Below are 18,135 nucleotides of genomic sequence, written 5' to 3'. Positions count from 1 at the left end.
TAACTAAGTCGGTAAACATGGAAATTACAGCTGAATTACTTTACAAACACCTTTGAAGAAACCAGTTCAGCAGCACAGCTGAGCAGAACTTCCACTTTGTAAGGAAGATCTTTCTACTTCAGGTTTTTTAATATTATAAGGTGTGCACTGTCTCGGAATTAAGGCAATACTTTGTTCTTAATTACATTTTCTCACATAACAACTGGTCATGGTTCTACTCACATGGATAGGTTTAATCAAATTTACCAAAGAATCTGGGAAATTGTTTCAACATACTGCATGTAACAGCAATTATGTTCAATCTGCAGCCTGCACAAACTCTGACAGACCACATCCTTTAATGCTACAGTACCTCCATTTTAATGGTATTAATGTGAGCACTGGGTACATTCATGCACAGCTGCATAATTCATTTGTGTGTTCATCAATGCACAAAAAAACAACAACAAAAAAAGCAGATTTTGTAAAGAATCTGGGGTGAAATCGCACTGAAAACAGTCCTTGTTTGTTTCCTTGGTATCCAGGACCTCGCCACATCAGACAAAATGTCATTTCCTTTTTAGTTTAATTAAAACCAACATGTCCCATATATATTGCACAAAAGTAGCAAGTCAGATGTGTCATATTATCAGTACGGAAGGTGAACACTATGAAGCAAACACTATGTCTCTGCTGCAGACCGCTCCCCCACTCCCACATACCAAATGGCTGTTGCCTTTTCGATGCAATAAAGATCAACTTGTGTCGTTTGTTTTCAGCAGCGTTCGAAAGGAAAAGGCAATTTCTAGTGTATACTGCGACCGGTGCGCTGCGATGCAATAAAACTGACCCAAACACCTTATTTATAACGTGCAGTATTTGTCAAAGGTACAAGCTTTAGTTCTTTACTGTTGACTGAATTCTATGGTGCATTTTCAGGCTGTACTTTCCAGTGGCTTGATTTGATTGCATCATCTCGAAAGGTAAAGTATTTTCCATCTCATTTACATTTACTGACTGGAGGGGACAAAAACATGATACAACACCATCACAAAGTACAGCTTCAAAAATGACTGCAGGGTTAAATCAACGCCTTTCTGACACAAAGTCAACCACAAAGGAGTCGATGACGGTCAGATTTGGTGGAAAAGGCTCTGCTGTTTCAAGGAGCTCTGAAACAATCAGAGCAGCAACAAGGACGAATCCCCCCTGAATAAACACACGGCACACGAATGTTACGACTTCATTAAATTAACAGCAAAAACACAACATAATGAGGGTTTGTGGGTGGTGAAGGGTGCTGTGGCAGCAAAGTTGGCATAAAATAACATTTGCATGAGAGTAATCATGAGACGTGTCAGGTTGTAACGACCACACTGTACACCTGCATGAATATGGTTGGATGTTACTAGTCAGCTGACAGCCACACAGCCGCGTGATTAATCCAGTGACTGTGAAGCAGGAACGAAACAGCTGATGCCAATCAGGTGATGCAAGTGTGACTGCACTAACACTCTGCTCTACTTGAGAACGTAGTGTTCATCAGCAGACAGTTGCATTCGATTGCAGTGCACTTCTCACAGACACAAAATAAATAAAAACGACAGAGACCTTAAATTCTGTGTTTTCATGGACTGAATTAATAGATTCTGAGAAAGGTCCACAAAGAAGAAAAGAGGAAAAAAAAAAAAGGTACTGGCATTTTATTTTTGTAACCCTCTATTAAAATTTCTGACAGGAGTGACAAACTGAAGTGGCTGCTGTGACAAACATCTGATACTGTGTGTGTGTGGGTGTGTGTGTGTGTGTGTGTGTGTGTGTGTGTGTGTGTGTGTGTGTGTGTGTGTGTGTGCTGGTGGGGAAAAACAAATGTCTTGGGCCCAGGCACAGTGCTGTGAAAATAAACCACTTGGCACACGTGGACACATTCAGCTCCAGAACACAAACTAATCAGAAGCTACAAAGACCTCAAACCCATTTCGCTTTGTCAGTTTATGAACACTTCACACCTTCCACAGCTACAGAGGCCTCTAATCATCAAAATAAAGTCAGTAAACACTGTGGGAAAGAGAACCGTCACACAACACTGTTTACATATTCACAAACTGTTAATCCCCTCCAATTGTACTTTGAAGTAGCTTATAGGACTTTTATCAATAAATAGAGCAGAGCTGAGTATGTAAGCCACTCACCAGGCTCACTTCGCTCATACGCACAAAGGGCAGCGGCTGACACACGGTGTGCGAGTTACACAGAAATGGAAATCCAAGGATATGTTGAGAGCTGTAACACCATGGAAACAAACAATGATTCATTTTTCTGTCCGATATCAGACGCGGCTTCATGGAAAATTTCCTTCACACATGAAATTTTTGCAGATACGTATGAATTTACCCAGAATTTAATAATATACACCACCAAAGTCGGGGAAAAATCAAGTCCGCCGTAGTTTTTGAAAGGCTAATACGGATATAAATCCAACAGGCACAAAACAGATTTCACAGTATGGCAACTTAGAGGGAATATACAGGAGGAGTTTTTAAATGCAGGCCATTATCAAAAAGCAATGGTTGGACACTTTCTGGAAGTCTGCTTTGCTTTTTTTTTTTTTTTTTCCCGAGAGTTAGATATGATACCACTCACATGACTGTATGGCAAATAAAAGCCTAAGTCCAGACGCCAGTTAGCTTATCTTAGCATAGAGAATTGAAAGAGGGGGAAACAGCTAGCCTAGCTCTATCTGAAGCTAACAAAATCCCCATTCAGCGCCTCTAAAGGTTTCTAATGAGCGTGTTATATCTCTATATTAAGCTCATCGTGGCAACCCCCATTAAACTTTTCATGTTCATTTTTGGGGTTTTTGTATGAATTAAACAAACGTAAGAGAAGGTATTAATTAGGGAGCTTTAGAGGAGCTGGTGAGCAGATTTTATTACGTTCATACAGGAGTGTGTTTGCCCCTGATTTCAACCTTTAGGCTAAGCTTCCAGCAAGAAAGCCCAAAATCTGATCTATTCATTTAAAAGTTTTCATACCAAAGGTGTTTTGTCATTCAAATCCAGCTGCAATTTGTAGTCATTCGTGTACTTGGAGGTGTAGTTACTATTACATGAGGATTTTGTATTCTCATCATGAACTGAGGTGCTCAGGGCGTAAAAGGAACAATGACCAAAACATCTGAAGGAACTCATATTCATACTTAGTAACAGTGATGACTGCAGGGGCACTTTGGCACTTTTCTTTCCCGACTATACCACAGGAGGATATAGTGACTCGCTAATGGATATTTTATCTGAGCTTATATTTTTGGAAATCGTGTCAAAGTCTGTGTTAAAGTCAGGCGAACTTCATGTTCTTGATGTGTCCAAAACAACCTATGCAAGTCTGAAAGTTCTCATCATCAAAAGCACTCACAAAAAACATGTTTTAGTAAAACGTTACATCTAGTAAGACTGTAAGAAAAGAACTCCCAACAGAACTCCATTTACATTCATTGTGATCTGGGCCTCATGGGAATAGAAACATAGAAATGAAAGAAAGCAAGGAATGGAAAGCAGATAATAGTTGTGATTATGCCTCTGTAGCAACACCGTACAGAACATAATGATATTGTAAGGATGCCCTGAAATGCTCGTCATTCTGCTCTGTTTTGCGTAGCATATTTATCTTCTATACATGTATCAGTTTCTTATCACACCTATTGTACACAGCTTTATGTTCACACATGTACATGACCCGCTCAGACCAACCCAGGTTTCCACTGAAGAGGCTACATATGCTGAACAACCACAACACCAGACCCAACCTTCACCCAGTCCGCATTCATGAGGCTTTCATTTCTACTCCTGACTGGCTTCCCTTTGTGTTCTGGTTGCACTATAAATATGAATGTCACGTGTAAAAAAAAATGACCAGCTTGCTGTTAAACGTGGACTTGTTTCGGAGTGTTGAAAAGCCAGTGGGAGTAGGTCACGTATGTGCAGAGAAATATAAAATGGATTTTATATGTTGAGACCTTAAACTGTATGTTGTGCTTCCTGTACTCCAACATAAAACATTTATCATAAACCTTTGAATAGAGCTTCTTTAACATTTACAAGTTATACAGTTACCAAATTGGTTTACTTCTTAATGCTTCCGTCAGCTTTGATACTTAAGCAATGCAAAGGGAGACAACAAGAAGAGAAAGGAAGTTAAGTCATCTTCAACAGAAAAAAATAAGAAACAAGACACAAGTCCTCAAAACATTTGTCATAACCAACAATGAACGGAATTTTTCATTTTCTTATTTTCTCTTTTTTACAATACATTTTTTAAAAACCCCGCTGGTTAAGGTTATGGTCTCAGGTAGATCTTCCACAGTCAATCTTCACAGTTTGTGTAAAAGCAGAGAAACATTCTCGCTAGAGTAATAAAATATCATGACTATTATTATGGTCATTATTATCTTTTATTCTCATATTGTTCCATATAAATGGTGGAGGATAGGGGCGAGGCATATCACCCTAAATGAAGAGCCTGCAGTCCCAAAGTTCCTACTCTCCTCCCTGTACAACACAACGTTTGATTCAGCAGTTGTTCTTTTCTTTTGTTAAAAAATGCTCGCCCGTAGGGAAGGAGAATCACGGGAAGAGAGAGAGGGGTATTCATTCGACGAAGTGTCTTTATCCTCTTGTATGATCTTAAACTGTCTTTCTGCAATTTAAAAAAAAAAAAAAAAAGATCCAGAGCCTCACTTTCACTCTTTCCGCTGTTTTTTTATCCAAACTGTTCCCAAACCTGGTCTGCCAGCACTGCCTGGTCGGCTGCCCTCACATTGATCTGCGCGTAGGCATAGGCATAGGCTTAGGCGCATGCACACACACACACACACACACACGCACACACACGCACACACAGACACACAGACACACGCACACACACACACACACACAAACAGACAGACAACTGTCCCATCAGGAGTTCAGTCCGGGTGTAGCACAGCCCCCATACTCCCTCCGAACACGCATGCCCTCCCATCAGCACTTGTGGGGCAAAAGAAACATGTAGAAAATAGCCCATCAGAGGAAACATGAACAGAGATGTGTCCGATGTTGATTAACACGCAGGCTCACGACTCGGTTTGTAATCTGAAGGCACTTTGTTTCATGGCAGAAAGTAAAGTGGCTTCTGTTCCACAGGCAGACCGCTGACTGAATATTCGAGTCAGGCCTCACTCATCGGACCTTTCTCTACTCTCTGCCCGTTCCTCCTCTCCCTCCGCTCTTCCTCTCCTCAGCGCGCCTCCTCTCTGCTCCGCCTCCCCCTCGTTAAGCTCCTAAGCTCGAACTTCTCCCCGCCCTCCCGTCCAGCTGCCTACATCTCCGCTGATTCTTCTGCATTTTTTCGTTCTGCCACCATACCGTCGGTTGGCCACTAAGACTCGTGAGCACAGTGTTAAAAAGATACATAGGCAGCTACAGGGGAGAAAGCAGACAGAACAAAATGTTGCCGGAGTCCTTGTTTTTCTACAGTACAGCACCAAGCAGATAAAGAAATGCCAAGGTGTGACGTGAGGCTGGGCCAGAGTGAAAAACAAGTGTCGGTGATTGGCATCTGGTGCAAGATGATGAAGATAAAGATACACAGAGAAAGGTCTGATTCCATGTATTTGTACGCATGGAAATGTTATTTCCTCTTCAAAAAGTCAGCAGTGTCTTTATTCCGCCGCCTTCAAAGATATTTTCAGAACTTCATAAAATTGTTCTTGTGCTTTACAAACTGTCCTCCCTCGACGCTTGTGAATTCTCTCGCCAAAGTCCAGGCTTAGTCGCTGCCCACCTGTCTTTGTGCTCGTAAAGATAGCCCGAGTCCTGCACCGAGGGGTGTTTTCTGTAAAAGAGGTCTCTTTAAAAAATTAGCGCATCTTCTTTATTACTTTTTGTGTAACTTTTTTATCACTTTTTTTTTCTCTCGTTCATGAATTTCGGTCCCTCCGCGGTCCGTCAGGGGTCCCCTGCTGCTTTCAGGATGCATGAATCTTTGGTGATTTGATGCCGAGGGTATAGTTCACAGACGGTGGGTCTGAATATTCGCCTCTCAGATGACGGAGAGAAGGGTCACCTCTGACCTTCCAGGAGGGTCATCACCAAGGTGACGCATAGCAGCCATATATGGGAGGATGTGGACGGAGCCTTGGCGCTGAGATCTACATAGGAAGAAGTGAAAGAAATGAAGAAAGTAATGGTGGCTGTTGATTTATTATCCTCCAATGAACAACGCAAACATACCTCCAGGCACAAAAAGAGAACATACGGACACGCAATGAGCCAAGTTTGCTTGACGTAATAGTTCTCCATTTTGGGAAATATGCTTGTTCACTTTCTTGTGGAGATATAGACGAGAAGACTGAAGAGAAGATTTACACTTTGATTTCTGTACAAATTCAACAAACACAATATAAAGAGGTAATAAGTCAGTTTATAAGTGCTGGCAGGCAGATTTTGTTACCCTGAGACGAGCTGTTTCCCCTGCTTTAAGCTCAGGTAAGCTCACTGTCTCCAGGCTACATTACAGAGAAACATGAGAGCGTTATCGGTCTTCTCATGTAACCCTCTGCAAGAAAGCGGATAATCGTATGCCCAAAAATTTGATTACTTGTTTTTTCCCTGTTACGTCCCAAAAAAATCATGTAAGATCCATCATGTGAGACAGACCCGCGTCACTATTCACACTGCTGTGTCCTCAGCCCGGGTGACCTCTAACATTAACATGAACTCATGTTGTCACTTTGAGTCATAATGGATCCAAATGACTAATAATCTTGCAGTAATAACTAGAATACATCTCGCAGACCAAGATCACAGATTCTCTTTATGAATGCCTGATTATTTTCCACTAATGATGTGAAAATGACACTAGATTACCGTGATTCATTGATAGTATGTTAAAGGGATGTCTAAGTTTGGAGAGGCTGTGGGAATAATGTTCCTCCAGACATAAATAGCAGGAATTAAATCAAATGAACAGCGTTTACCTGCCCACAAATATCACCTTGTCAATTGCAGGCCATTTTCTGTGTCCTGTTTTTTGTTTTTACCTTCTGTTTGTCCCTGCAGCGCAATTACAGTGCTCCGCTCAGCCAGCGTGGCTATGTGATGTGATTACAACACTGTTGCTACGGCAACCGTGTTTTCCCCATGAGGCGGCCGCTCAATGCTGGCAACCGTCTAAGATTAGATCCCCTCTCGTAAATCTCAACCTTGTCCGGCGATGTAGAGCTAGAACCCGGTGCTCGGTTAAGAGGGACAGCAGAGGGGACGGAGGAGGAGGAGGAGGCTGAAAAGTGGTGCTACTGTACTCACTGGGCGGTGGGTCTCGACACTCCCCTTCCTCCAGCGTGACATCATCGATGGCGATGTCTCCCTCGATCCCTGGTCCCCGGATACCCTCCAGTACCACCTACAGAGAGAGAGAGAATCACGAGTTGTCTTATTAAATGCTCAGCCTTGACAGAGCACAAAAACAAGAAAATTAGCACTGCTGTAAGAAAAAAGTAAGCACACAATGCAATTTTGTCAAATTGCCACTTATAAAAAGTAGCAGCAGGTGGCAAGTGTTTGTTTCAGCTTTTAATGTCACAAAAGTGAAAGAACAGGGAATGCTTGTGGTGTTAGAACAGTTAGACGTGAGAGTGGGAACAGGGAAAAAACAAAAATAAAGAGACAGAAGTGCAGCTGAAACTATAATTACTTTCCCAACTGCAGCCGTAAAAATGATGGAGGATATTGCAGTTCTATATTCGCAACTCACTCGGATTTAGGCTTCCTGATGGCAAAGCGTGAGCAACATTGCTTTCCCACCAGCAAACACTGTCTATGGATCCTGTCCACTTCTCTGCTTAATATCCAGGCTTGTGAAGTGTTACATCAATATGCAGCCCCCAAGGAAACAAATACTTCACCACACAAACACAGTCAGAGAAGAAAATAGAGGGCAACAAGGGGAATGCCGCTGCGTACTGGATTGATTACATTTTTTGGTCTCACCTGGAAGGATGCTGTCGGATGGATGCTTACTTTGGCCTGCTTCCAGCGCTCACCTTGGTTACCACTTAGCGACCACACGGGGCCCTCGGAGGTGGTTTGGCCCTTTTGCTTTAGGAAGGCGTTTAGTGTTCCTGCATGAGGGAGAGAGACAGTAACACACAGAGGTCGGCGCACACACATAAACGTGATTCCAATAGATGCTCACAGTACAATATAAATTGGGAAAAAGCTCAATAATATTAGATAATCTTACACGGTGCTATAGTATGGGCTACTGCACAGCCACCCATAGTGGGGGTCTGCATTGAAACTGGATCTGGACTTTTGAGCTCCATATTCAGTTCCACCTCCTGCATTTCAAATGAATGTGTTGCTCTGCATTCGGAGCACAGCCGAGCAGTAGCAAAGGTTAAACTCAGGTCATATGAATTGATACATTTATTAAGTTGGGGTTCTGCAAGCCTTGAAAAATTATTCTCTCGCTCACATTAATCCAAATTAATTATCACTAATGGGCAATGTGTGATGAGAATTTTTGGTGAGTGTAAATACTTTCCCCGTGGAGAACAGTTCCTCGCTCAGCAAGGCTTCCTCTCTTATCTGGTGTTTTGCACAGGCGAAACTACTGGACGACACTGTTGAAGCCACCTCTATATTTGGAAATGCAATATGACAGATCCATTTCAACTGGATTCATATATAACCCTTACAATAACATAGAAATACTGGCTCTTATCGAGCCAGGATAGACTATATACCAGGTCTGAATTAAAGACTCCCCTCAGTGAGACCTCTTGTCTGGCCCTGGGCTTTGATATAAAACTGTCAGATGATGACACCGAGTGCAACCACTTTACCCTCCTCTCCAAACACACCGATTGTGTTAGTTTTCTGCACTTTGCAGGAAGACAGAGAGAGAGAGAGAGAGAGAGAGAGAGAGAGAGAGAGAGAGAGAGAGAGAGAGAGAGAGCAGCATCCAAAGACCCAAATCAGGTTAGCATTGACACCATAGTGAAGCCCAGCAGGACCACTGCTCTGAAGTCAAGTGAATTTCACACGTATGGAAAGCAGCACCTTTGCGTCAACACGACTGGCGAGCAACAACAGCAGCGACTCCGACAGCAACCTCGCTTTCTGAAGCATCTCTTAGCCTCAGCGAGGTGCCTCATTACCGTGTAGCCCCCTTCGAAAAGACACGACGCCTGTGAGGAAACGCTCTACGTCCCTGTTGATATTCTCTCATCAGCACCGTATACACTTTCCCCAACGACAGCACAATCTCCAGTGAGAGATGAGCTCGTGTGCTGAACATGACCCGTGGTTTCATCTCCCGTCGAAGTGTTCAGGATGTAGGAGGATTCTTGCTGAGCTGGCTGGCTCACATTTTCTTTGAACTCATTGCGATGTAGGTGGTTATGTCAGTGTCATCACATCCTGAGCAAAGGCATATTCTGTATATTCTTTGGAGTATTTTTTTTTTAAAGGAATACCTGTGGCAGACACTTGTGAAATTTAAAAAGATCTGAGAAGAGAAGGATGTGCGTCTGGTGAAAAGCGAGAAATAGCTCCTGGAAATTTTTCAATTATGTAGTGAGTACAAGAGAGAAGGGGGATTGAGGTGCAGTACCACCCTCCTTGCTAATGAAAGGATGACTCCATTGCTTCACAGAAGGTCAGGCTTAAAACAGACTTGCTTGGTGTGCTTTGCTGGAGACTTAATCCTATAAACAAATGCGACACGGGCTCCAAAGGCAAACTTTGATGTGCGCTTCAGTAATTAAGTGTGACCTTGTCTCAGGTATCCCCCCGCCAGCTAACTACGGAGGAGTTTCTTTGAGCCTGTGCCACTGTTCCCATCAGTGTGTAGGCGAAACTCCTTATCGACTGATTCTGGCCTTCAGCGCTACCGTGCCACAACTCGGCTGTGTGACTCACCTCAGCAGCACAGTCCCAACGAGCATCAAACTCCCAGGACTTCCAGACGGAGCTGGAACACATCTGACGGCTTTGTGAGTCACAGCTCTAAATACGAAAAAAGCCTTTAACTAAATAAAACGGCAAACTTTTCTGCGATAGGAGAAAATATACAATTTACGTGATCATGCAGTCCATTATTTGGACCATTTGTCATAAGCACTCACATCTCTGCGATGGAAAATACCACAAACCAACATTCCTGAGCAAAGGGGTGAATTTGTCTCATGGCCGGAGAGGCAGAATACTAAATGGAGCGTAGCTATGGAGGATCTGAGCTGGGTTTCAAGTCCTTGACATTTAGCCCATTCATCATAACACGCCAGAGTCTGGGCATGGGCTTCACCACAGACGGGGAGGGCAGGGAAGAGAGGGTCTGGCTGGCGATCAATTTGAGCAAATTGGAAATGTCACGGCCTACTCAACCTCTGCAGGGAGCCGGAGGAGCTCTCATCTCCCCGCTGAGTCGCCCTCCGACACCTCTATCCTTATACTCTCTCCACCTCCCTTGCCTCCGCCTCTCCAGATGTTTGGTCCGCCCCCCCACCTGGACACGTCTGCTTGGCCTTTCCACTGAGGACAGGTGAAAAGTAGCCTGGCTAAACTTCAGACCCTATGGAGTCCCGTCGTCAACTCAGTGTTACGCTTAAAGGATCAGTTCACCCAAAATATCAAATACTAATATCTTGTGAAAATGTACATTTTCCAATCAAATTGTTGTTCTGGTTACTTAAAAATCCACTGAAAGAATTCACAGTGACATTTGTGGATTGCACTGAACAACCAGGAGAGCTCACTGGGTGGAGGTCAATCGCCAAATGTGTGGAAAACAAATGTGCTGCACAAAAAGGCTCATTGATGAAGAAATAAAATTATTTCAACACTTATTTAGGCAGCAGTTTACCTCCAGCTCTTGAATTTTTATCATTAGTCCAAATAAGAGTCATTTAGCAAACCTCAAAGGGAAATAAAAAAGTTGGAGATGTGATTCGGAGTTAGCGCACTGAGAAAAGAGAGAAAGCTGAAGAGAGACAGCAGAGTGGGTTGGAGTCGGAGTAGCAGGTCTAGCAGAAGCTCAGAGCGGAGCAGGTGGAGGGTGGAGATGGCGCTGATACCACCAATGTCTCACTAGAATACTGAGGTAAATGCTGCCAAATGCTCGCTGTAAACATCTCATCAAAAGAGAGAAGAGTGCAGTTGCCAGCCTGTAGTGATTTCACAGTTTATTGAACGTCAAGTTCAAGTTTAATGAGCACAAAACCGCAACTCCCCGTCCCCTCTTTGGAGTTTATTCACTAGCTCTCCTTTTCACATTGTCTGCTGCTCAGTTTTTGTCTTCTTTTTATTTGCTGTCCGTCGACTGAAATATATTTTTATTTAACTGGATATTTATTTTTGTGGTGCCCTCTCTTTTTGTCAGGTGTCACTCTAATTTCCTTTCTCAAAGGAGCTGAAAACATATTTTATCAATCAGCTTCTTCATTAAGAGCCTCGAGGTCCCACATGAGCACAAATAATCTGTTTGAACTGTGTCGCTTATTTCACATGAAAGATTTCCGCATTTTTTTTCCCCGTGCTTTTCTCACTGGTTTGAAGTGGGTAGGCCACAGTTGAGTAGGTGATGTCATGTTCTTTCATGCACCAATCAGGCCTGAGCAATATTTGTATCAGAGTCTCCTGACAGTTGGTGGGTTGTTTGTTCACTGTCAGTCAAATCTGATCAAACCACACCAACACAGTCCTGATGAAGGAGACTGGCTGAATGTTTGACTGATAAACTCTTTGTAAAAAATAAAACTTTAACTTTGATTGCTGCTCAATTTGTCATAAATATTTTGTTGTTATTGGAAGAAACTTAAGATTTGAACTTAAGTTTTCAAAGGCTCGTCAGCCTCAAATGTCACACAAACGGTGCATCAAGGCTGCTGTGCTCGTAATCTATGTCCACACTTTGCTTTGCACGTGAACGGATCACTGAGAATGGGCTTTAAGTGTAATCTGACAGACTTTGAACCAGCCGTGATCATGGATGCCACATTACTATTGCCAAAACTGTAGAGTTGCTGGGCTTTTTTAAGGTATAAATGTCAAAGGTGATGGTCCATTACACAAGACACCTATGTTTCTACAAGAGGTGCCCGAGGTGGATAAAAGTGGGACACATCTGGTGGCTTGGGCTTTAAAAAGTGAGAACCAGTCCAAAATATGACTCAATGACACACAATGGTGCAGTGACCCAACAAACATCTGTGCTGGACAGCTGATGAGTGGTTGACCGGTTCCAAATGCACCAACGCTGGAGTCATCATGCATGATTACCACCGCAGAGGGCAGTGAGGGAGCTGCACTGGTTTGGGAGGCCTTCAAGTGGCTTGGGTCCATTAATATGTGGAGATTGAAGATAAAGAGCTCCTAAACCTTTGGGTCGCCTGAAATGCTGACAGGGTTGTGGAAGCTTTATGAGACATATTGACATATTCTTTTTTAACAAGACACAGATTAAATAGATTTGAATCACTGTGGACTTCCTATATTTGTAGCTCCCTCCATGGTCTTGAAAATAGGACAAGCGAACCAGACAAATTTGAGAAACCTTGTTAAAGCCTTTTTAATAAAGTACCGACTGACTTCTTTGCTATTATTTTAAATGGTTTCCAGAGTGCTTTAAGAGCTCAACACCAGCTTGCTGTCCAACAAACTGCTCTCATGCCTGAACAGCATCCAGCCCCAGTGATACAAAGATGACCCTGTACCCCCACCTGGAGGTGCCCCTCACCTGCCTTATGAATCTGTGCAGCGTTTAATGATAAGGAGTGAAGCTGAGACAGAGAAGTCGTCACTGCAGGACTTCAACAAATGTGTAAGCCTGCCATTTTTTTGTGCTAGAGATTCAATTTGGCTCCACACTCCCAAAGGCACAAACACACAAACAGCATGCACTCAGGGCGGGAGTGTTGTGGTCGGCTGATTGGGTCCCTGCTGAAGGAAGCCTAAGAGTCAGACGTAAGCCACAGAGTGCTCCTTCAGTTGCTCTGCCATCTTCAAATGGGCCATTCAAGGTTGTTATCTACATTCAGAGAGGAATGTAAGAGCTAATGCCCAGGATTTGTTCACACACCTCTGAAGGGGTTTGATGCAAAAAACAAGATTTCTTTTGCTTGAAACATCTGACAGCTGCACTTACAAAATTTTAGCATGAAAGCACAAAACTCCCCGTGTACCCACCACGGGGACAAGCTCTCTGGAAATGACTGAAATTCTGTTGCTTACAGGATAAAGTGCAACCGTTCTTTTTTGTCTCAGCGTGACGACTGTTTCACACGTAGGTAGCGGACAGCAAGAGTCTCAGCTCTCAATTTTTGTTTCAAAGCCAGTGTGATGTCCCACAGACGCTTGATGACGGACTCTTTTTTTTGTCGTCCGTGAAATTCGTTTGGTGTTTCCTCATTGATTGCTATTTAGTTGAGCACAGATAGGAATGCATCCCTTTCATTTAGCAGTGAATTGCCAAAGCAAAAGAGTTCCACTTGAAGTTGCTTTTGCTGCTTAAGCAACCAAACACACAGAACAGCGACAGATTCTCTGAAGAACGAGGGTAATTATTCCGTTCTTCATCAATTCGTTAGGAATTAAATCAAGATGATCTTTTCAGCAGTTGATATACAGCAGATTAAATCCAAGAGCAACACAGACATTTGTTACACAGACTGGGGACGATGAAGCCTATGAGGAACGCGTCTTACCTATGTGTTTTCCATACATGTGGTAGAAGAAGCCGAAGCAGTAGGCAGGTGGGTTGGTGATGCCGTAAGGGTTTTTAGGTGCTACGTTGAAAAAGGGACTTACAAGCCGTGCTTGGTCCCCTTCCTTTCGTGGTCTTGATGTCTCAATGTACATGTAGAAACCTTGAAACACAGGGACACATCGAAAACATTGACATACACGTATATACACAAGAGGCCATCGCAAGTAAAGATTTACCAGCAGGCTAAATCATCTTATATGATTCAGATTCTGGAAGTTGCACCTTCCTTTTCTGAATTTAAGGCTACTTTATCAGGAAGAGCACCATTCTGCTTTATTTCGTTTTGGCCTTCATTTATATCAGTTTTGTCAACATTGTACTCACCACAAGCATTCAGATGACTATATTATAAACAAGCACTTCAAAAGTAAAACTGAAGGTGACTCTACCCTGAATTGGTAATAATCCATCACTGCACATTAGTGTGCACTCACTTTAAAGGAAGGTTAGACAGTTTGGATATTTTTTTCAATTTCCCTTCCAAATACGTTTAACTAACAGGGGGTTTATTTGAAACTGATGACGATGATGATCTACCACATTCTCTGCATTAACCTGCTGACTGCTATGTTACTATTACCTATAGGACGAATAGTCAAAACCATGAAAATAAGGCCAAAGGTATAATAAACAAAAATGATCTTTGACACTAATTACTTGACAAATGTGTGTACTGTAATACTCGTGTGTGTAATGCACTGCATACAGTATATTATCTAGATAAGTCTTGTGGATATCCTCAGGACAAAAGACAAAGTCATGGCCGTGGATGTACTCTTTGAAAAATATGAGAGCTTCTATCAGGCAGTGTTCAGCATCCCACAACTACTTTCTAACTGCTTACTGATACACTAACAAATTATTTGTCATCGTAAAGACCGGGAAAAAGTGTGGCCTCCTCGTCATGCTCAGTTGCTTTTTTGGCCGGTCAGTGAGTCAGCACGATGGAAATGAAATGTTCCATATCAGAGATAAGGTGCAGGGCTTTCTACGAAGGACAGTTCTCCTTTTACTAATAGCTATAACCGGGGGAAAATCGAGGCGATAACAATGGGGTTACATTTATGCTCCCTCAGTCATGGACAGCAGAGGTGACAGCAGTGAGTCAAACAGCCCTCTGATTGTGTCTGAGCCACATAATCTGAAGCCAATCTCTGCCCTGCCACAGGCACTGAGAAGGTATGGTGAGCGGCTCCACGCCCCTCCAGCCAAATGGAATATCTCCCTCAGTTGAATCTCATATTAGATAATTATACGAAAAGAGGAATGGGGCTGGTAATGAAATGCTGGATGTTTGAAACCATTAGGTGATTAAAGTCGATGCATTATTTACTGCTTCAGCTGCTGCTGGTGCCACGGCACCATAATGGGCACTTACAGTATATTCAACCACAGATACCTCTGATGGGTTCCTACAAATCCAATTTTGGTAATTCTTTATTTATTAAATTCTTGAATATGGAATACCAGCATGAGCAACTAACATACTGACTACTAAATACTGCACAGATTTCTCTGGTGTCGGTACCAGCAGAAGGCAACAGAGACTCAGTTACAAGATTATCTTGAAAACAAATGATGAGGGCTGCTCATTGTTAGATTGTGCTGCATCAAGCCCTTGGTGACACAATGAGAACAGCTGAAATCATCCATTATGCAGTTGGGAACACTTGAGTCTTTCCAACTTATTTCAGCATTTCAAAGAACTGGAAGTTTTAGTGGGATGCTTGCAAATATTGTATAAAAGGTACAATGTGCGCGTGTGCCAATCTCCACATGTAATTTAGCGGTAACATGATAATCACAGTTTGCCTGTGCACTGGGGGGAATTCATGTATTCATGCATGGATTACATAAGAAATAACAGAGTGGTGTCCATTTAAATGTGTGCATTCAACCACCTTTTTTCCAATCCGATGAGCAGGTGCAGGGTTTTCAGGGCCGCACTGACAGCTGGCAAAAATAATCACTTACACTTACAACAACTGTCTTTTTTTTCATATTGATGCATCATTTTGCAATATGATTGTTCAGCTTTGTACATAAATCCCCAGCAGAGAAATTAAATGCACAACTCACTGGTTAGTGAGTGTTGAGGTTGGCTGTATTGTATATTAGACATATCTGCTCTCTCTACATACATATTTTTCTTCAGTATCATGGGGAGCTGAAGCCATTTCAGCATGTGCTGTCCAGCGGTACAGAGGGACACTGTGAACAGGTGTAACACCTAGACAGACACTCTCGCTCTCTCCTCCTGATGCTGTCTGGGGTTCTGACACATCATGACGGCTGTAATGTTGAATTTGCATATTCATAGAATCTTGATCTTTGAATGAGGGAGAACAATGTGGAAAACCTATATCAGACAGGAAATGTTCACAGCAGTTCATTTTTAGGTTTTAAGCCTAATACTACTATCACTACTAACGGGAAAACACACTTAGATCAACTATAAATTTTATTTATCCATTATTATTCCTATTTTCTACAATTTCAAATGATCAATTTTACAAGAGAAAAGGTTTTAAGCCTGAGATCACTGAGGAGTTTGGCAAACTTAATATTTTGCATAGTGTTTTGCTAAAGCTGCCCTCCACTCTTGATACAGTAGCATGGAGGACCGGCTCCCACACAGTGTGGAACTACTACACAGTGGATACACAGGGTTGTTTAAGCGTACTGTCACTATAAATATTGTATGCTAATAATAAGCTGCTTGGCTTTGGAAGTGATGCTAGGTTCCTGCTGTAGGTAATAAGCCAGTTGACTGAGCATGCTCCTGTTTGACTTACCCTGCTTGGAACCGCTGCGGTCACCACTGGGCCCAGTGTTGGGTGTATACTTTGTATCGCGGGTAGCAGCACTGTGCCGCGTCCAATCAAAATCATCATTCTTGTCCTGGGTGAACATGCAGATGGGCTCCTCCTCAAAGCTGCAGTGGAACTCTCCTGGAGAGCGACAGAGCAGAACAAGGCTCTTAAATTCACTTCATTATAAAAGAGCGAGGAGCTCTACACTGCCGAGGAGATACAGTACAGTATGTGTGCAGTGTGACACCCACTGTATATTTATGAGATTTCCTGGAGTGTGTGAGTGTCTCAGGGGGGTATACAACAGCAAAGTCCTAATTACACCATACGATCCAGTGAACAGAATTTCTAAATTAAGATGTGACCTCTCGCTGACTGTGGTGGAGACGTCACTGAATGCGTTTGACTTTTCCCTGAGAACTGTTTCTGAACTACACAGTTTGGTTCACTTCAGAAAGTCTCTGCAGAGAGAGTGCTGCACCCTGAAAACACCCAATGGCAGTGTGTGTGTGTGTGTGTGTGTGTGTGTGTGTGTGTGTGTGTGTGTGTGTGTGTGGGTGTGTGGGTGCATGTGTGTGCATCAGCACTGGTTATTAGAAGCTATACCATGACAGCCCACTACTGAGGCATGGAGAATTGCATTCAATAAACACACTCCCACACACACTGCTTTAGTAAATAATATTAAAATATAAATCTCATGTGAAAGAGGGTGGAAAGACTAAGTCGTGATATTTCTTTAAAGGTATTAATGGTTTTCTCTGCTCTGTTTGACACTGAACAAGCAGCATTAGGTGCATAAAAAGTGAGTCTGGTGAACTGCTAACGATTCGGAATAATTCTCCTTTTCATGATTGAAAGTAAAAATGAGTTGATTGTCCTTGGATGTTTTGTAGTGTCTCACTACTCGGACTCTGTGTAATCAGTTTTTGAAATGGACACCGCCTCCCTCCTTCTCCATCTTCTCTATAGTGGGTGTGCAGGTACTGCCGCCCCCCCCTTCTCCTCCATTGCTCTCCATGCCCCTTTGACTGCAATTTTTAAAGCAGTGGAGTGTGCAGGGAGGGAATGAAACTATAGGTTTCGTCACCCTTTAAGAAAAAAATAAAAGTAATTGTAAGTCTTGCACAAGGTTATGATGGGTCACACGTAGGGGAATGTCTAACAGTGAATATACTAATGAACAGCCGGAACTCTGCTGCGTGTGGAACTAAAGCACCCGGTTTAATGAAGGGGTAGCAGCAGGATCAGCAGTGTCAAAACCTCCATTTAATGCAACAAACAAGCAAACATGCCGCTGAGAAGTGTCCTCAAAGAGATAGTAGAAAAAGAGAATTTAGATTCAGGATGCAGGCATGTGTTCTGATAAATATTCATTGATTTATTAAAACATGGCTGGGAGCAGTTTGGAGTGGTGACCTTGAGAGGAGCAGAATCTGCAGCTTTTACTCAGGTAATGGAGGTAACATAGACTGAGGTAGAGTGTGGGTGGATGGACCGAGGGGAGGAAGAGGGCAGTGATGCTGCGAAAGAGATA

The 18,135-nt window shown here is 42.8% G+C and overlaps 1 protein-coding gene across 4 annotated transcripts in view; it reads right to left on the bottom strand.

Annotated features, from left to right (window-relative positions):
- Positions 1–3,533: 3,533 nt before the first annotated feature.
- Positions 3,534–18,135, bottom strand: part of LOC143335976 (MAM domain-containing glycosylphosphatidylinositol anchor protein 2) — a 159,215-nt gene continuing 144,613 nt past the window's right edge. For all 4 annotated transcript variants that reach the window (XM_076755712.1, XM_076755714.1, XM_076755713.1 and 1 more), the window contains exons 14-18: positions 16,581–16,736; positions 13,724–13,885; positions 8,007–8,137; positions 7,323–7,419; positions 3,534–6,166 (exon numbers count right to left, since the gene is read on the bottom strand). In XM_076755712.1, the coding sequence (XP_076611827.1) occupies positions 6,078–6,166; positions 7,323–7,419; positions 8,007–8,137; positions 13,724–13,885; positions 16,581–16,736 (635 nt within the window). In that variant the 3' untranslated portion in view covers positions 3,534–6,077. The remainder of the gene's footprint in view (positions 6,167–7,322; positions 7,420–8,006; positions 8,138–13,723; positions 13,886–16,580; positions 16,737–18,135) is intronic.

Source organism: Chaetodon auriga, chromosome 18 (assembly GCF_051107435.1).
Source record: "Chaetodon auriga isolate fChaAug3 chromosome 18, fChaAug3.hap1, whole genome shotgun sequence".
NCBI lineage: Eukaryota > Metazoa > Chordata > Actinopteri > Chaetodontiformes > Chaetodontidae > Chaetodon > Chaetodon auriga.
The sequence above is the reverse complement of the archived record's forward strand: the minus strand, read 5'-3'. Positions and strand labels throughout refer to the sequence as shown.